Source organism: Leuciscus leuciscus (genome assembly GCF_965113295.1).
Source record: "Leuciscus leuciscus genome assembly, chromosome: 19".
Lineage (NCBI taxonomy): Eukaryota > Metazoa > Chordata > Actinopteri > Cypriniformes > Leuciscidae > Leuciscus > Leuciscus leuciscus.
The window spans coordinates 19,535,799-19,556,995 of NC_138743.1; the positions used below are offsets into that span (position 1 = coordinate 19,535,799).

Genomic DNA, 21,197 nt, shown 5'->3' on the forward strand with positions numbered 1-21,197 from the left:
TGAGTGAGAATTTTTAGTGTAGTCAGTTATTTTGAATGTAATATGTATGCCCTGTGCCCGTTTTCCATCTTTTGTCTATTATATTGTAGTATAAATTGAAGCTGCTACTCGGCTGGATCTATATTTGCTACAAGCATTTAAAACCCAATGTGATTAAAAACAAGACCACAAGTTGAATGAGAAATCATCTTTATTTGAAATATTTTATTAAAATGTCCAAAAAAAGAAAGAAGTGGTAATTATATTTTTATTAATGCATAGTATGTAAAAGGCTTACCTGAGGTCTATGCTGTCCGAAACTTTTCCTATATTTGATAAGCAGATCCAGTGGCAGCTTGCAGGCCATCTGTTCAGCAGTTCCAAGACATTGAGACTTAAAGGCATAGTTCACTCAAAAAAATTATTTACTGACCCCTCATGTCGTTCCAAAACCACATGTAGAACACAAGTAAATGTTGAAGAATGTACTGGCCATTTTCCCCCACATGATGTTAGCGAATGAAAATACAACCAGTACCAAAAGAAAAGACATCAGAACTGTTTCAAGAAGCTACAAAATTGGACTTGGGCGCTACATTCCAAGTCCTCAAAAGTCACACATCTTTGTGCAAGTAACATCAAATTTTAAGTCACGGTTTACTTAGAATATGGATACCCTAAAGGGACATGGTGATGGTAAAAAAAAAAAAGAAGAAGAGAGATCAGAGGTTTTCTCGCAAAACCTTTGTGCTTCCGTGAAAACGTGTGTTGTTCACTCGCAGAAAAGCTTGTGGTGGAAATGTGAGGTTTGAAAAAAAAAAACCTGTGCTTTTGCAAACTTGGAGGAAGACGACTGTTTTGATAGCAAACGCAAAGTTGCTCGGGGGAACGCAATACTTCTGAGAGAGAGCTAAAAACCTTTGAAATATGCTTTTTCCTCCCATCACATATTTTTCCATCATGTCCGGGGATAATTAGTGACGTCATAGATGTTGCAACTAAAAGTGCCATGTTTAAATTGGATAGATGCAGACAGTGGAGAACAAGATTGTCATAAAATAAAATAATTATCACTGTTCCTTGTTTTATAAGTCTTGAAATGTACAGCATGTGTCTTTTTATGGCTTGCTATGAGTTATTTTATAATTCCACATTCTCTTATTATGTGAAGAGGGGCCAGCACATTACTCCAAATTTCTCTTTCAGTGTTTCACATTAGGAAGGAAGTCACACAGGCTTGGAACGACATGAGAACAAGTAAACGATGTAAAAAGATGTATATTTTCATATTTTTGTGATTAATCCCTTTAAGTCTTGCAACGTCAAGATACTGCACACCTCCTTAAAAACACCAGGCTGCTGTCATGTTAATCACCCTTGAAATAAGAAAAGAAACAGATACAAATCATTATTGTCTTTATGTATTGAATTACTCAGCAAAAAGTTATCTTTTCCAGAGGCTCTCCTGGGTATAATAGGTGTGGAAGAGGAATGAAATGGGTTTCATTCAATTGGCCTTGATGCTGTATCTATTTACAACAATTAACTGCAAAATAAATAGTGCAACATAATATAACACCAAACAGTTTGCACATGACCTACGGCCTAAGTAGGGCAAATTAAGTTACCCATGCGTGTATGAAATGGGTTACAAGTGTGTAGTGCAGGGGTTCTCAATTCTGGCACTAAAGTTCCTCTTTCCTGCAGAGTTTTGCTCCAACTGTGATCAAACTCAGCTGAACAAGCTAATCAAGATAGTCAGAATCTAGAGAGTTACAGGCAGGTGAGTGTGATCAAGGCTGGAGCTAAACAAGTTAAACAGATTCTCCAACGAAAAAAAAAAAAGTAGGATGGTTTGCTATTGGTTGATGTCATGTGAGTGACAGGTTGCCCCACCCTCACACCAGTAAACACATCATCAGAGAAGAGATGTTGCTGCAAATGGGAGGGAAAGTTATTTGAATAATTATAGATTATGAGTGCACATGAATTAAAAATAAAAATGTGCCAGTTACCATAAAAAAACTGAAATATGTTACCAGTAATATTAATTGTGCTCAAAATATGCAAGTTGCTTATCACAAACCTAAAGCCTGAAAATACAGTAAGGTATACATTTTAAACTTAGGAGATTTTTTCTCTCTCCATGAATACAGGATAAAATGAAAATGTACAGCAAATTGAAATGAGAAACCACTGAAAACAGTGAAGATTTGAAATCTTGTACAAATCCTTTTTTCCCAGAATTTGTCTTTTACACATTTTGTAACTGACAAAAGGTAAGAACAATGTAAGAATGCAGCAACAGTAATTCATTTGTATCGGTGTAGAGTAACAGTAATTTATAAGAATGTAAATACAATAAGAAAAACACAACTAATTTATTTTTATTTTAGGTCAAAAAGTAACTAGTATCTTTTGGTGTTCTTTTTGAAACAAAAGAATGAAAGGATTAATGTTTTTGTGTAATACCTTTTTAATATGCAGCCTCAGCTGATACAAAAAAATGTATATACTTTTCCAAACAAACAGAAAATGTGCATGTAATTAATATATGAACAACTTGCATACAGTATTGGGGAAACTACTATGAAATTGTTGCATGAAGTTAATTAAAATCACTTAAACTGCAGTCAAATGACTGTTTTTGTATTATAATATTAGACTGTCAGGCACAGAAACAATATTAGTTAGGGTCACAGCATCAAAGTCAATATTTATAAACACATTTAATAAAATAAGACTTGATTTGTAGAATTGTGCTAAACAGCAGCATTTTACTATTTATTTTACCACCTTTAGGAAATCTTGTTACAAAAGCTATACACAGCTGAGCTACTGAACACTGAAAAAATGTACTTAAGTTAATAGCTACTTTTAGTTAGTTATTCCCCAACACTGCTGGTATATAGGACATATATACATTTATACATTTATACATATATGGAGCAAAACATTAGCACACACACAAAAAAAAAACATAACAGCCTTACATGGCTTGATGGCTGGATGTCCAGGACAAATGAAAAGCTGCAGTCCAATTGTCCTCTGTAATCCTTCCATCTGTGAAGACATTTTATGCAGTTGGTTGTGCAAACGGGAATGTGGGAGTCTGTAATACCAGGAGAGTCATCCATCCAGTCATTTCTATTTATCTCAAAAGGTAGCTGCGTAGGACCCAAGCAAGTATGTGATGGAAATTAAATAAATAAATATTTGGCATTGGTCAGTTTTTCACTTCTATCACTGAGATGTAAATTGTCAAGTGACAAATCACTCTGGAGCAGCAGGAAAATTACATCATGACAATGCTGACTTGCTAAAGAACAGGCAATCCCAAGACAATTGGAATCTTTTCCGCCATCACTCTTTGTTACTGCGCGAACTGCAGGCGTGTGCATGTGATTGTAACGTGCGTGAGCGGGATTGACAGTCAGATCTCACACCCCCCTGCGCTGATTGGACCTGATGAAGCGGGAGCGCTGGATTTTTGCAAAACAAATAACACGCTCCAGGTGGAGTTAGAAGCTCGGGTTTTTTTTCTAAAACCACCTTATTTATGTTGTTCTGTCGGATTATAGTGTCGATTACACTGAATATGATCAAAAAATGTTTGCCGACGGCAGCTTTAAAGTTACTTGGGTAAAAAAAGTAATCTGATTACATGACTTGCATTACTTGTAATGTGTAACCCCCAACACTGATTACTATAGTCACCATATTGGGCATTCCAATTTCCCCATTCATCATCTGTGTCCCATACTGAGGCTGCATCTTTAGAAGGCTGCGAAGGTCGAACCGAGCATTGTTAAATGAGATGGTCTAGCCCAGTGGTTCCCAATCCTGGTCCTGGAGTACCCCCCCAACAGTACACATTTGGGATGTCTTTCTAAATTAATTGATTTGTATGGTTAGATATTCGAGTCAGTTGAATCCCAAAGTTAAGTGTTATCTGGCATTTTCTCAAAAATTGCAAAAAATTCCATTCGTTGTATCCTTCGTGGTCCAGGAAACGAAGGTCAAATTTTGAGGAGCCTTCGAAATGGGACAGCCTCCGTTGCCCCGCTGTGACGTATTCGGCCGTGGAATGCAGCCTTAGAAGGATATAGCCCCAGAACTGGGACACAGCTATTGTAATACACATGGCCTGTCCAACACACTTGCATGGCAGTTCGTAACAATTTTGCCATATTAGGGGCTTTCGTAGATCTAAGAACTTAATTATGGGAACTAGTCACCAGGGTGGTTCCCCAAGAACTAAATGTTCCCGTAGGAACACTTTCCTGGTTGCATTCGCACCACCAGTAGGAACTCTGACGTGACATGAGCCGTGCTTGTTGTTGTGACTTATTTTGATGGCGCAGCAAAATTTATTTTGATGGCGCTGAGAATACCAGAGCCTGAGCACACAGCGCTCGCATTCTCTGTGTTCATTAGTTTACAATCTGTTTAACAGTCCTGTCTAATAAGTTATTAGATACGGTTATACAAAGAAAGTAGACAGTATATGAAAAAGTATTAGCGTTTTCCATGTGGTTGATGCCCAATGTCGCGAGCTGAGCATAAATAATCATGTTTCGCTTGGTCTCCTTAAAGTTGCGTTGGATTTTCTCTTTAGCGCAAAGGTTAAGAGGTCCATCGATCACTGTTCCATGTTCGTGGAGAAAATATATAGGCTATAAGCTGTGTTGACACAGCTTTCTTTTTTTTTTAAATGACGGGTTCGTGTTGTGCGTTCGGCCAATCAGCGTACACTAACGTCACTGGTAGTTCCTATAGTGCTGGTTTAGACCCTACTCTGAAGGAGCTAAATTTGCTCCCCCAAAAGGACTTCCTAGAACTAAAATATTTCCTAGTTCCTGCAGTGCGAACACGCTAAAAACCAGGTACATCCGCCAATAGATCTAGGAACTATGAAAAGGTTCCTCAAGTGCGAGAGCCCCTATTAGTGCCAAATTCGTATAATCTTATTTGTATGTTTTCAAACAGTCAGCTTCCGCTCCATTCATGGTTAGGTTTAGGGGTGGACTTTCATGCCTTTTTCCTAAAAATCAAGATTGGCCTGTCTCTGTTATATACTGCCTCTGATGTGGCTATCTCTCTAACCTACAGAGTGAGTGTTATCAGCCCCAACGACTCAATTCTCTGCTGAGTTAACCTTTAAAATGAAGGTTGACAGAGAGATTCTTTGAAAAGTCATTGCCCTGCTTAGATCAGATCCACAATTTGTCCTTGCAAAGTCACATATCACTGATTACGCTGATTATTATCCATGGTGACAGGGTAACCAAGAATTCTCCAACAAAATTCAGTCTGTTACAAATGTTTATAGGTAATTGTCAGAGACAGTCGTTTAATCTGTATATTCTCTTCCATTCTCAACTTTTAAATGTAACTGAATACAGTGAGACAACTGTGCAATAATCAATACTCTTTTGTACTTTAGACATCAAGGAATAACTGGCTTAATTTACACTACCACCTTGACCGAACTTGTTTTGTATAGGTTTAGGTAATTTTACTTAGACTATATATATATATATATATATATATTTGTTTCAATTGGACGATTAGTTTGCACAAGCCATATGTGATTGCACTGTAAGGATTGCTCTAATTTCACTGTACTTGATATAGTGACAATAAAGAATCTTGAAATAGGCGTGACACTTTCAGCAAAACTTGAGTTGCTTCAAACTGTTTAGTAAGAAGACCTTTGAAAGACAGTATGACCCCTACATTCAATGTTTCACTGAAGATATACAGTAGTAGAACAATGTCCACTCAAAACAGATCAGGTCCTTGGAATGTAAAAATGGTTTGACAAATATTCAAATCCAGTATTTGGTGTTAGTGATGACATTCTTTGTTTTACCAACTTCGTATGGGAATATGGGAAAATCATGAGGGAACAATCCCTCATCATTATGTTGTTGCCTAAAACATTACAGGTCCCCAAAATTTACGCGCAGTTTTTATGCATTGGTTTTTTAGCAAAATCTACAACTCTCAAAATCTAGGAATGTTAGTGAAACAGAAATGAATAATAAATCATCACAGCAATGTACTGCTCTTGAATACAAGCAAGATCCAGCCCTACATTGAATTCAAACCAGGAAAAACGGACAATTCACATTGTGCCGATTCATTTGTGCCATTTAACAAATCATAGAAATATGTCATTGTTAAGTTTGTTTATATGTCTGATCCAGACCTACACATTATATCAACACTATTTTAAGTATTACTGGCATTGGTTACTGTCCTCCATATAAAATCATTTTACAATTATTCACTATTAAACGCAAGTCAACAAGAGATGTTTTCTTTTGAAACTGTCTCATGTCTGTGTATATGAATGCATACATTTGTTTTGTAACATGTCTGCACATTCAAGTTGTTAAAAATTAATACTGTAGTCTTTTTTTACATTATAATTCTCATTACTGATGACCTATATCATCACCTTTTTTTTTTTTTATTCATGTCATGTTATCAATAATCACAAGTACATGGACTATTAATTTAGAAGCAGTATGCAGAGTTGATAGTGTCTGTCTGCTATCTGTTAATTTTATGGAAAAGTGAAAACTATCAAGTTCCAAAGACAACACATGTACAATAGAGCAACAAAGTGGTCCTACAAAAATACTGAGTAATATTCCAGGTCTTAAAAATTGTTTTACCTTTATGTTACACAGACTTAAATTCGTTTCACTTACAATCTTGTACAGAAACTGTACATGAGATTTGAGTAAACAACTTGAGTAAACATCTGCAAATCCTCACAAACAAAAATATATATGTGTAATTGTTAACTTCCACTGACTGCCATAAAATGGCGGTACATGAAATATCAAATTAAAGATGCACCCAATAAATAATGAAGAAACACTTACAAAAAGAATATTAGATGCATATGTTGTATATTTATCATTGATTGAGAAGCATGTTCACACTTACCTTTAATGCCATCTCATTCATATTTGCATCTGAATATTTATCTGTTGATTCTTGTAGAATATTTTATGAGCATTTAATGAACATCACTGTAGGGTGGATCACTTGTCAATACAAGTGTAATAATACCCAGTGTGCATTCATTAAATAACCCAATATTACTGCAAAAAAATTGTAAATGCATTACTTATACACTCACCGGCCACTTTATTAGGTACACCTATTCAACTGCTCATTAACACATATCTAATCAGCCAATCACATGGCAGCAACTCAATGCATTTAGACATGTGGACATATTAAGATGATCTGCTGAAGTTCAAACTGAGCATCAGAATGGGGAAGAAAGGAGATTTAAGTGACTTTGAATGTCTCATGGTTGTTGGTGCCAGACGGGCTGGTCCGAGTATTTCAGAAACTGCTGATCTGCAGATTCTCATGCACAACCATCTCTCGGGTTTACAGAGAATGGTCAGAAAAAGAGTAAACATCCAGTGAGCAGCAGTTCTGCTGGTGAAAATGCCTTGTTGATGCCAGAGGTCAGAGGTGAACGGCCAGACTGGTTTGAGCTGATAGAAAGGCAACAGTAACTCAAATAATATCACTCAGTCTGCAGAAGAGCATCTCTGAACACACAACACTTGAAGCAGAGCTACAGCATCAGAAGACACACCAGTGACACTCCTGTCAGCTATAAGAACAGAAACTGAGGCTACAATTCACATGGACTCCCCAAAACTGGACAACAGAAGATCGGAAAAACGTTGCCTGGTCTGATGAGTCTTGATTTCTGCTGTGACATTCAGATGGTCGGGTCAGAATTTGGCAAAAACATGAAATCATAGATCCATCCTGCCTTGCATCAAAAATTCAGGCTGGTGGTGGTGTAATGGTGTGAAGATTTTCTTGCCACACTTTGAGCTCTTAGTACCAGTTGATCATCATTTAAACACCAGAGTCTACCTGAGTATTGTTGCTGACCATAACCATCCCTCTATGACCACAGTTTACCAATCCTTCAATGGCTACGTCCAGCAGGATAATGCACGTCACCAAGCTCAAATCATCTCAAACTGGTCTTGTCAATGTCAACGAGTTCACTAAACTCAAATGGCCTCCACAGATCTCAGTCCAATAAAGCTCCTTTGGGATGTGGAGGAATGAGAGATTCACATCATGGATGTGCAGCCAACAAATCTGCAGCAACTGTGTGATGCTCTCATGTCAATATGGATCAAAAACTCTGAGGAATGTTTCCAGCAGCTTGCTGAATTATGACGCGAAGAATTAAGGCAGTTCTGAAGGCAAAAGGGGGTTCAACCCAGTACTAGCAAGGTCTACCTAATAAAGTGGCTGATGAGTGTATATTCAGCCAATGCGACTGACATCATAACATATACTCTCATAAACAGCCAATGTTGCAGCAGATATGGACTTGGTAATTAATAAAGCTAATTCCTGGTTCTTAGCATAACCAGGGCAGATTGTCTATTGAAAATCAAGCATGGAGGTCATGTTTGAACTGCATCATTGCAATATTTAGATAGAAAAGGCTTTTAGGGTGCATTTATACAAGGTCAAATATATAATGTATAATTCAGACGTAAACACAAAGCTTTAGGTCTAGACAAACTCTGTATGTCAAGTATTTTGTGCAAAATTCCTGCCCATGTTTCCTGGCAACTTATGTAGCAAACCAAATAGCAAGGAGCAGGCCAAAAAACAACCAATGGAATAGACCTGTCAATCAATATCTGTTGCCACATGAGAAGCCAGTAAACTACTTTGTAAGTAAAATGTATTGGTCATGTTCCTTGCATCAATCTGAACAGTTTCTTTTGAATCTTTAATTACAGCTTCCACCAACCAAAGTTTCACAATTCAGCTTAACAGACAGTTTTTTAACAGCAACTTAGTGAAAAATGACTGTATGAGGGTTCTTTATGAGACTGTTTTGTAAGCTTTATTGGGTGTGTACATGTGTGCGAACTACAGTAATATTTCAGAGCCAAATACATTAGATCTAAGGAATAAAACTAACAAAAAGTAAGGATAGTCACCAACAGTCAAATGTACCACTGCTACAAAACATCACACAATGTTTAACCTATTAAAATAAGATTGTGGATAAAACAAAAAGGCATTTACATTACACCAGATATTATACCAAGGCCATTAAGTGTACTAACAGGATCGACCAACGACTGAAGAGTCAATGCTCTTTCTTCATCAGGCAGTACACATTGGAAATGAAGAATTTCATGGTAACCTGCAACAGGAAAAAAGACAAGTTAAAAAGACATGAAGAGAGAATTTTTAAAACTAAGAACACAACTATGGAACACGTCAATCCAAAATAAAACTTCAGAAACTCCAAAAGCTGTTTTTGTTGGATTTTATGCTCAGAATGATCTTAGACTTAAAGGGTTAGTTCACCCAAAAATGAAAGTTCTTTCACCAATTACACACCCTCATGTCGATCCAAACCCGTATGACTTTCGCTTATGTTCGGTACACAAATTATGAATTCTGAGGGATTTCTGTCTCTCCATAGACAGTTTTACAACTACCATTTTGATGTTCAAACAGTTCATAAAGAGTTAAAAAAAAAAAATTAAGAGACACGATAGCTTTATATGATGAACAGATTGAATTTAAGCTTTTATGCACATAAACATTCATCAATGCACACATCAGTTACGATAAACGGTAGCTCAAGCATGTTCACTTGACGTGCGAGAACCTTCTGCAAGAGTTTTGTTCTAACGCGTCAAACAGTTTCGGTTCATGTTTGCTGATCAATGTTTATATGTGAATAAAAGCCTAAATTAAATCTGTTCATCATATAAAGTGAGTCTCTTCAGAAAATTTGGAGTAAACCGCTCAATTCATATGGATTAATTTTACGATCTCTTCATTAACTTTTTTGTAGCATCAAAGTGGTAGTTGCATAGCTGTCAATGGAGGGACAAAAATCTCTCAGATTTCATCAAAAACATCTTTATTTGTGTTCCGAAGATGAACGAAAGTCTTACGGGTTTGGAACGACATGAGGGTGAGTAAATGACAGAATTTCCATTTTTGGGTGAACTATCCCTTTAAGCAGCATTTGATGCAAATGAGTAACCTGATGGAAAACATGTTCTAAGTTTAGAAAAATGGGAACATTTAACAAAACAGGAAACAAAACTCATGTCTCTAGCTTTCTATCCACATAGAGCAATACTATCAGTCTTAGCTACTCAAAAGAGCTGAATTACAAGCAACTCACCTTAAACGCTGTACAATTGTCATTACAAAATCTCCTAAAAATACTTGGTGCGGTTGAGCGCTCTCTGAGCAAGCTGGCCGCTCTCATCCGTGATTTTCTCCCAGTCTGTCTGACCGACTACAAAACCAATCGCACGTTTTCTGTCGGCATCCTTCTTCTCTTCGAGATCAGCCCAGCGCACCTGGAAGATCAGCATGTTTAATGAGTGCAAAATGTTTAAATCATGACCCTCCCCAAGAAAAGCAATGCAAATTCAAATCAGATGGTCAGCAACTGGTGAGAGTCTTTGTTCAGTAAAAAAAAAAATACAGACCAACAATTCAATCATTTTCAAAACAGGGCTCTCAATCTGCAATTCTCAAGAACATTCAAAATGAAAAACTGAACAATAGATGACCACAAACAGTGAGTGAAAGCAAATACATAACATAATATGTGCACCACATTACCCTCTTTTTGCCAGGTTCAGACATGCGACTGGCATAGTCATCGGGCAGCTGAAGGAAGTCTTCCATGCCGGACAAATCAGTGTCTCGTTTTCTCTTGCCTCCTCCTGCCAGACCATCCAACTTGTCTGGAAGGACAAAGTAGCATCTAAAGTCATCATCAATTCTACATCTGATGAACACTTATTTGTGTCAAAGCAACTAAAACATGATAAATAACATAGTAATATGAAAAAAGCTATTATGTCTTTGCACAGCCGTAGATTATAACAAAATGTGTTTATCCTATGCACAGTTCATTAGGATTAAGTAGTTACGAGGGCTTTTCAAACAGGGCTGGGTCAGCATTTTTTAAACCATCTAGCGCTCATGAAAAGCGTTTTCAGACCTGTAGATTGTTCGAAACAGGGATTAAAATGGTTGCATTTTCTTCTTGGTTTGGTTCGTTTTCACAAGGCAACATTTCTAAATGGACCAAAAGTCATGTGCAAAAAAACTGTCCTCTCATTGGTCAGTGCACCCGTTGTGTTCCAGGATTCTGATCATCCATCAGGATGGGATAGACAACAGCTCCACAGGCTTATTGTGGCTTTCTTTGTAGCTGTCGCTATATTACTTTATCATTTTGAGCAAGAATAAAGGCTGTTTTGGACATTAGTTGTGAAATATGTTCATTAGAACAAATTTCAAAAGGGTATTTTACTTTGTCTTTGCTCCAGTTTAACCCACAATTCATTTTGAGAGGCATTAGCAAAACAAACAGTGCTGCTTTCCAAGCAACATGTGTAATGGTCCGTTGGGTTGGATTGCTTTCTCATCACAAGCAAACCGCTCAAGACCACTTTGTTCAGGTGATCCTCGGCCGATTGTTTTTGGTGTGTGGTGGATTCGAACCCGACTGTAGATTTCTATATATGCCTAATCGAACTAAGGGGGGATTTTTTAAACACGAGTTTACGCAGCATGTTCCGAAACAAGTGCTTCAAAAGAGCCAGGTGTGAAAACGCATGCATCCATCCATCCAGATGCAGTTTGTTTAACTGTTTGAGAGCAAAATTAATGTTTCAGGTGACTTAAAGCAGCCAGAGCAGATCTTCGACAATATTCTAACAGATGGACAACCAGTTAATAAAACAGTTCAGATGCAGTGTTTGTCCAATTTTTGTTACTGACCTCAGTAAATGCAAATAGAATGATTTGAATTTTTTTAAATTTGTAAATCCAGGGATAAATTTACAAACGTGCAATGTTGCAAACGTACAATGTGAAATCTTGAAACCTTAATTAACCCAGGGGAAAAGTCTGAAATTACCCAGAAGACACCAAATATTTCAATCAATTATATATAAAAAAGACTAAATACAGTACAGACAAACTGCTTTGATTATCTAACTACAAATAAATAAATACCCACCAAGCTTTGCTTCTGAAGTGTCCATCTCCCATTTGCTTTTCGGAAGGTATCCCTATATTACAGAGAGACACTCCAACTGTTAATCGTCAGGGGATGAGAGACAGAGGGGACAGACAGTGTGACAGAGGGTGGACAGGGATAGAATAGGGGCTGGGGAGCAATGATGATGCTTTGGATGATGAGAGAATAAGCTTGAAAAAGAGATCATTAATAAGTCACAAAGGCATCAATGAGCTCTCAGCAATTGATAACAGTCCTTATTCAGAATGAGGAAATGTCTACTGAATACAGAAGAGCATGCATATTTTAATACTACTGAGGTTTTTATATATTTCTACATAGTTGACTGCTTTACACATTCATTTCATTGTAAATCACAAAGCCAAGACACATTTTTGCAGCAGAGATCGGTCATTATGGGATAAGACAAAAAGCCAACAGCACAACACACAAGAATTACTCAAGACTGACAAAGGAGTCCACTTTTAAATGTAGAATGATTATTCTCTGCACCCTTCAGAAGTATTTCTCAATCCTTCCCAAGAGAAAGCACCACAACACTGGATTTCTGGATTGAGAAACACTAACGTAATGGAAGCTTTTCTTTCATCTGCCAAATATATAAATAGAAAAGTAGGAAGTTCTGTAATTTTTTAATTGAGAATCTCAATTCAATTATAGGGGTACAGTACCAATCCGTAAAACTGACTTCACCCAATTAAAATCTGAAAAGTTAAAGTGTAAATACCCATATCATAATTAAAATGAAATGTCTACGTGTCAACTCTTTACCCGCCAGCATTTTTATTTATTTTTTGGTTGCCAGCCACCGCCAGCGTTTTTGGTCATTTTCACAAAAGTTTCATGCCCCCCAGAATATTTTGTTGTATGAATATCTGAACATGCATTTATCAAAAGAAAGAACAAACCCCGTTTTATTCTAGTTTCATGCATTCTTTTTTAATCAACACTTGAATGTGGTTAACTTTTGTATAAAAAAATAATAATAAAAAAATAAATACAAAAAGCATTTTGAGCAAAAAGGCTGAGAAAAATCACGTTTTTGTCAAAGACTATGTCTGGATCAGATTCAGAATGATGATCAAAAGCCAGATGGAGCAGATCGAGTCCATCAACACCCCTAATGCTTCCACAGTCCTATAGCTCGTCCCGGGTCGACATTTCATTCGGTAGGTTTGATTTATATGCTGTTTAATGTTGGTGATTGCGGTATTTTACATATGCATGATTACATATGACATAGCTTGTTTTTGCATCTTCCTCGCATGCTTTTTAATCAGGAGTTTCAGTACTCTTTCAGAAGGTGTGTAATAGCACCCCCCAACATTTAACAGTGAAAACACAGATTGCTGGAAAATTCCGTCAATGGCGGGGAAAGAGTTAATACTGGCTTTTTACACAAATATCAAGAATGAAAACAAATCTTTGGTAATAAGGCATTGGTTCTCAAACCTTTTTGGCCACGTCCTACTTTAAACTTTTTTTTAAAATCAGTCTGAAGAAGAACGATTCAGTGGAATTGGCGTTCGGTGCCGCTTTTTAAAGGCAGAGCGCCCCACACACTTTGAGAACCACTGGTTAAAGTCATCCAAACTGACACCATCTAAACCAAGGATAGGCAACGTAGGTCCTGGAGTGCCGCTGTCCTTTAGCTCCAACCCCCCTTCCCCCCAAAAAAACACCTCACCTGCCTTTAACTCTCTAGTAATGTCTTTTAAATGTCTTTAATCCTGAAGACATTGATTAGCTTGTTCAGGTGTGTTTGATTAGGGTTGGAGCAAAACTCTGGATGACAGCAGCACTCTAGGACCGACGTTGCCAATCCCTGATCTACACTGTAATAATAAATAAAACATTTATTATTTTTTTTGGACAATACGTTAGTTTTCTGGATAAGAGATTCTAATGTTTTATAATGAACACACATTTTGCCTCAATGCATTATTTTTTCTAATGTGTGTAGAATTTAATAAAATTCTATATTTTCAAGTTTTTACAACAACAAATTACACAGCCACAAGTACAGATCGCATGCTTGCTTCAGTCCAAAAGCACTTTGCTACAGAGTACCAAGTCTATAGACAAATAAACTAGCTGATTATAAAATCTTAATCTTACATAGATTTAGAACTGTTTGGTATCATTTCTCAAAGATACACAAACATATACATAAATCAAAAACAATAATTGGTGTTGCAACTTGCAACTAATCATGACAAAGTTTGATGCTGTAAATATGCACTCTTTGGTAAGAGTGTGAACACTCAAAACACCCTGGAACATTGATGCGTCAAATGATGTTTGTGTGATGGATCATAAAAATCCCTGCGCAGGTCATAATTGTGTCATAGCTATATTTTATAATAGGGATGTGTAAAACTACTCGACTAGACCGCTCTAGTCGACATTGGAAAAACTAGACGTTTACATTCATGTTTTTTGCACATTTATGCGCTTTATATTTTTTTACAAAGGCTGCATTAAAAAAATTCTGCCATGTTACACATTTCTAAATAATGTATTGTTTTTAAAATGTATCCTAGAGCAGGAAAAAATCCTCAGACGTTGCATGCATTCATTTTTCCCATTCAGTAGACGAGCAAGATAAGAGTATGCTGTCAACACTTTTCCATTTTCTTCTTCGTCATGTTAAACTGGCATATAAAAATGACCTTGATCAAAGACTTGTTATACAATTGGTTATTAGGGAAATATGAAATTTGATACCAGCTTAAATGGCCAACGTTATGAAATTAAACTTACTTGACAATATGTCAGGGCTTCTTTTTTAACGATTTTGCTGCCTGTTATGTGTAAAAGTACTTTTCATCCATGAGAAGTGCATTCATTTCTGTTTATGCTATTGGGTTTGTACTTATTGGTCCTGCACTGCCAATTGATTCAGTTGATTTTGAATAAATTTGGCTATATTGGCTAATGTTGAATAAGTGAACGCTTAAGTTTAATTTTACAATGATCACCATTGAAATGATCTCTTCCAATCATTAATTATTCATGGTGCACATGCCTAGTTCATAGGACATAACTGCCCCAGTTCCAATAAATATAGAATTCAAATGAAATATTGCTGCACAATTTGCAAAAACATAGATGCTGCTCTTCGACAATTTTAAAGATCTGAATAAGTATTACAAGGTATGGGACTGAACAGCCAGGTTGGAAGAGTTTTTTTTGTTTTACAAAGATCTGAACGGTCTCTTACATCCCCAGCTGTTCATTAGAAATATATGAATATTTAGAATGCATATAATCATGGTTAGTAGTTGAAAATAATGTGTACTGAAAATGGTCCTGAAATATAGCCTTTTTTTAAGCTTTCCATGACTGCTACTGACACCAGCAAAGAGGGATGAATTGATTAAATGTTGAGACCAAAACAAGGATACATCAATTTCTTCTTCTTTTACTTTTCTTTACGCTTTACTTTGTTTCAAGCCAAAATACATGTATTAAGTTGGAATCTTGGAGTATGGAAAAGGTAAATGGCCTTTGGTATCTGCAATGATTTGTGCTTAGGCTTTTTCTTCATTCAGTGCTACTCTTTAACTCATACTCTGAAATTTCAGCTTTACACTGCATAAAAAGCAATTTTACAAAGATTGTCAACTTAATTTTAACAATACTTCACCGAGCAAAAGGGGCCACAAAGCTGGATGTACAAAAATTACAGACAAAAAAATTTACTATTTATGAATTTTGTCTTGCAAGTAACCATAAGCATATGGACCAACTTTATCTAAAACAACACTTGAATTTGAGTTTGCTTTTCAATATAAAAGAATCCTTTACTGAAACTAAAATACACCATGTCATTAGTCTGTTTAAAACTGTTTAATGCCAGGTTCAGACTACACAATATTTGTATCTGTTACGATAATCACTGTCAGATTATGTGATTTTGACTCCTAAATTCGTGTCGTGGACAAGAAACATGTCGGACTACACGTTGCTTCCAGACCAATCATCGCTTGCCATCTTTAACAACATATGTGATGTCATTGAGAAGGCAGAACTAGCGACTGACTTCCGGAAACAAGAACTTAAAAACAAAAGCTACAGAAGCAGCCAGTCAGCTTCATGCTAGTTCCAGTACTCACCGGGTTGCTGAGGCGCCTCTGCTATCGTTCGCCAGCATTAATCTGTTTTTCACTCTGTCGTGGCAGTCCCTCGAGCAGGAGTATTGTTGCCATAGTTCCACAAACCTTTCCACCAATGCATAATTCCACCTAGCAGCACCAAAACCATCTTCCGTCTCGCCATGTTTGAAAGCTGTGTACGGAAGAGCTTCTGTGCTGCTATTGGTCAATGCCACAGATGTGACGGAACTCACAGAGTGAGTAACGTGAAGGCCATGTATTGTAACCCATACTCAAGATGTGTCCTCAGCATTTAACCCATTCAAGTTAGTGCTCACACACACGTGAACACACACCAGAGAGTGATTGGGTGTTATGTGCCTTGCTCAAGGGCACCTCAGTCATTTCCTGCCGCTACTGAGAATCGAACTCACAACCTTCAGGTTACCAGTCTGACTCTCTAACCATTAGGCCACGACTGCCCCAAACCTCCACCCTTTTTTCAGTGGAGGACTGAAAAAAATGAAACATGCTAATCTTTCTGTCGTGAAGCATCACAGACGTGGCGTCAGTTGTTGTCCACAGTGACACACTTAACGAGATGAATCGATCGATTCTTGCGTCTTGACGCCCGTTGTATTTTACGAATGATATCGTGTAGTCTGAACCCAGCATAAAACAGACTGAAATAGTTATTTTTTTTCAAATGTAGAAAAGCTTAATTGCCCTCATTTGGTAAGCCATCATTCAGGTCAACTGTTCCTTAAGCCCCCCCCCCATCTCCAATTTTCAATGAAAGGAAAAACCATAATCTCTTTAGCGTGCATGTTAATTCCTCATAATTCCTAATGTAATAGCTTCCTTGCTTTCTTACAATGTTCTTACAATATCCAAAATTACAAAAAATGTACTGTTATTCCAGCTTGTTAGAACAAACCTAGTTTAAGCTTTTATCAACATAATAAAGACCAACTTGAATGGCAAGCTTGTGATTTAGGTTTAGGTCTTCACACATCTACCAAAAAAAAAGAAAAAAAAAAGTTTCCTTCTAAAAGTAGCTTGACAGAATTAATGGCTCTATTGTGAGACCCGTTTTAAAATAAGCCCCAAAGACAATAGTGCAGAGTAATGTAGAGCTTCCTACAAGACGAAACTGAGATGCATTCAGCCTTGCATTGAATTTCAAGTCCCACAACAAAAGGTCTGTATTAGGAGTTAAACTACAACATCAAGCAGGACATACAATACAGGTGTGTTTCTGTGTGAAGAGCATACTAATTGTGAGACTGTTAAATATTTGGCTTGATAAAATAAGATTTATTACACAAAACAGCTACATCATGGGAAATTCTTGCATCCATTTGGAAGCCATAGCACAAAAATGCTCTAAAAAAGCCATCAAAAGTCTGAAGTTTTACTAGCTGACTTGTATTTGCTTGAAGATGCTTAAATCTTCCACTCAAGAGTAGCCATAGCAATGCTTGAGTTGAAAGTGGAGACTTATCAAAAGCGAAATAAACAGATTCACTTCATACCATACTAATAAAGTTGTGCTTTACCTCTAAATTTGACACACTGTAACTAATGATTCTGCTGAAGGAGTTACAGGTCTTAGTTAAAAGAACGACTCTGCTCCTAGTTTAAACCTAGTGATGACAGAAGAGCAATGCATTTGAAACATGTTGTTTCAGCTAACATTGCAAAGTTTTAAAAGCTTAGCTTACATTTTACTCAAGAGATCAGTTCTGCCAGTGACATTTAAAAAATATATACATTACCAATTACAAGTCTCAATGGACAGTTTCGTAATTAAAATATTATTTTAAATTAGCTAAAATGTTGTGGATCTTTAAATAAGGATAAAGTAAATGTGAAGATTTGGGAGGATAAACAGAGAAAGACAATTATAAATACCATTATAAATTACAATACTTTACGACATCAAAGTTTGTTAATTTTTCAAACACTTTCAAGTTAGGTCAAGTAACTGCCTTTAGTGAGACAACATCATATGTGCCGTTGCCAATATATTTGCTCGAGAAAGCATTTAATAATCCATATTTAGAATATGGATTGAAATTATTTCAAAAACCCCAGGAGATGCCATGTCTCAGGAATATTCTTTTTTATTTGTTTCATCTTTGTCAACTTGGATTGGGAAAGAGTATCCTGAAACATTGATCAATAATAAGAGTACTTACCGTGTTTAGGTGAGAAACTGGGTCAAGTAACTATAAAGTCACAGTTTAAATTATTGGATAAAAGAAGCATGCATGCAACATGAGGTCCTACCAGATCCGTCTCGTCGTCATCCTCCTTTTTCACTTCAGCCTTTGGTTCTTCTTCAGATGGGTTGAAGTCTTCCATCTCCACCTATTAAAAAAGAAGTTTATGTTACTATGAGAAGAAAAGAATAAGGTAAAACTCATTTACAATATCTTAAATGAACATAATAATGGCACAAGTCATCAACAAACTTACATCTTCAATTGCCGCATCCTGCAGTAGAGACCTGATATCTAGTCGTATCATATGGGGTGGTGCAGACTCCCAGCCACTGGCCAGCTGTGCACAAAATATTATTTGTGCATATTATTAGTCAGGCTCATGAAAAATCATGTAGTTCTGGTGGTATTAATCAAAACGCAAATTAAGTTAAAGAAAAATACCTTCGTAATATCCTTTAGTATTCGCCCATGTATGTTTCTCTTTGTACATGTTTGGTGATCAGTGGTGATTTCAGCCAAGTACACCTGAGAATAAAAAGTGAGATTGAACGTAGATCTAAAGTAGATACTGCTGCTCTACATAGATGGCTAGCGTTTCAATTCATTCCTAGCAAGGAACTACTTAAATTTACATTAAATAAAGATGAAGCTCACCTCAAAACCTTTTGTCTTAGCAGCACTCCAGAACTGGTCAAAGTATTTCACTTTATCATTAATGGCATCCAGGATTATGAAGGGAAAAAATCCATCATCCAGTGTTTTCTTAAATGTCTTCAACATGCTGTTTCGATATGTATCTTCCATTTCCGGTTCATATTCATATTCGAGCACCTGATGAAGATGGCCAGGAAGATTTACATGAACAGTTAGAGAAAATTAATAGAGGTTTTTCATTTAAAATAAATAATGAACACAAAGAATTAGTTCAAACCTTGTTCTTGACGCGCTTCCCAGTATCAGGGTCCTTCTCAACTTTTTCCACTTCAGTCATAAAATAATCGTCCAGACCAAGCACTCTGGGTGGTGCACCACCACATTCAACCTCTTTGTCCTACATCAGGAAAAGCATAATTACTTCATGGATGAATTGAAATGACAAAGTCATTTACAAAAAAGGAAATTACATTAGCAAAAGTGTTATTTTGTTCTTTCCTTTGGCTATGTGAATTCTCTTTGGCCCAAAATATCTAATCTCAAGCACTTCTAGCTATGCAAGCTTGATGAAATCATAATGAAGAGCAAATATACACTGCAGTCTCATTGTCAGCAGGGGCAGTAGAGACAACATTAGCATAAATTGTTTCCTACTGCGGCTAGTTTTCTGTATATTTATGAGCTAGCTTAATAACAGCCTCCAGTTTAGTATATAGTCATTTGAAGGCAACTCAACATTCACCCTGAGGGACTTGTCAAATTCCATAACAGGCCAGAGTAGACCAAGCGTACTTTCAGATTTTTTGGGAAAAATAATAATAATAAACATTAAAATATCATGTGTGTTACCCTAATAAGTTTTGCCACATGACTTTTGCCACTTCCAGGTAATCCACGCATGATGACTACAATCTGAAAAGAAAAAAATACTGTGGGTAAAGCATGATATTCAAAAGTAGAGCATAATTATTATAATAATATCAACAAAATAATTATGGCATACCCTGTCAGGTCGTGTTGATCGACCTGGGAGTTTGAGGATGTCCTCAGCATTCTTTGTCTCTGGTTTCTTCTCCACACGAGGAGGGGCAACAGGTGCAGGAGGGGGCAGTGATGTGGAGGGTGGGGGGCGCTCATCTGGATAGCTCCTCCGATCACCTGGGTAAGAAATATAGGCATCTTACACAGGTCGCAACTTTTCAGGCTCGATTACTTAGTTATTCATGATATATTGACCAGGGCTTAAAAACTGGAAAAAAAAGGGTAAAATAAAATCAGTGGGTTCACTCAGAGCAGATTCAATATTTTAGCGTTTCTGGTCATGCGTTCCTTTTGTAACATTATCTTTCCGGAAACCGTTTGATTAGAAACAAATACATGTTAATAACCTTTTTATTTAAATTTTTTGCCTATACTTTATACCAGAGCTTGAATTGAACTTTATACTAAGAGCTTGTGACTTCAGTAGCCTGAATCTTGAATGAAGTGCTGCACGCATTTTGGAGACTGTTTGCAGTGCAGAATTCATGATTGGTTGACTGCCAAATTAAAATCTTAACAGAACGATAAAATAAGGTTATTAACCAGTTAATGGTAATTTCAATTAAGCGTTTCTGTTTCAGAGCATTTAAACATGATTTAGTTTCCTGTTCAAATTTCATTAATTTCCGTTTTTTGTTTTCATCCCTTGAACCTGTTTAGAGGCCTGATAGTGACTTCACTTTTGACTGGCTTGCACACCAGGACCATTTTAAAGGGGTATATTAAAAAAAAACGTGCAGTAGAAAGGACAATTTTTTTTTTTAAATCGACTACCTGACTAGAGAAAAGCTGTTTTCCCGTTTACTAAATAGGTAGGGAAACTTCAACAGCCATAATGCACTGGGCATATTGCTTTTAGGCATAATGGTGTCAACTTGTATTGTTCCCAGGTGCAAGAACTCAAAGATTAAAAGTTTAGCGGGAGTGAGTTACTTTTGGTTTCCAGTGAAGGATCTAACATGTTGTAGGCAGCGGCTTAAGGCGGCAAAGAATCGTAAATACGGAGAGAATGCAGTGAGGGACAATTTGAAAAAACCTCCATGTTTCTAGACACCATGTCAAACTGGATGACCACAAACAGTGGTT

The 21,197-nt window shown here is 36.8% G+C and overlaps 1 protein-coding gene across 3 annotated transcripts in view; it reads right to left on the minus strand.

The window, feature by feature from the left end:
- Positions 1-172: 172 nt before the first annotated feature.
- The window catches only part of ylpm1 (YLP motif containing 1), a 30,191-nt gene continuing 9,166 nt past the window's right edge, over positions 173-21,197 (minus strand). The window contains exons 11-21 of one of the 3 annotated variants that reach the window (XM_082146657.1): positions 20,074-20,228; positions 19,920-19,982; positions 19,348-19,467; positions 19,071-19,247; positions 18,858-18,941; positions 18,670-18,753; positions 18,481-18,561; positions 12,071-12,122; positions 10,660-10,784; positions 10,211-10,391; positions 6,342-9,208 (exon numbers count right to left, since the gene is read on the minus strand). In XM_082146657.1, coding sequence (XP_082002783.1) covers positions 10,245-10,391; positions 10,660-10,784; positions 12,071-12,122; positions 18,481-18,561; positions 18,670-18,753; positions 18,858-18,941; positions 19,071-19,247; positions 19,348-19,467; positions 19,920-19,982; positions 20,074-20,228 — 1,088 coding nt within the window. In that variant the 3' untranslated portion in view covers positions 6,342-9,208; positions 10,211-10,244. Of the gene's footprint in view, positions 1,356-6,341; positions 9,209-10,210; positions 10,392-10,659; positions 10,785-12,070; positions 12,123-18,480; positions 18,562-18,669; positions 18,754-18,857; positions 18,942-19,070; positions 19,248-19,347; positions 19,468-19,919; positions 19,983-20,073; positions 20,229-21,197 lie in introns of those variants that run through there. The other 2 variants (XM_082146658.1, XM_082146659.1) reach the window with 2 other exon arrangements.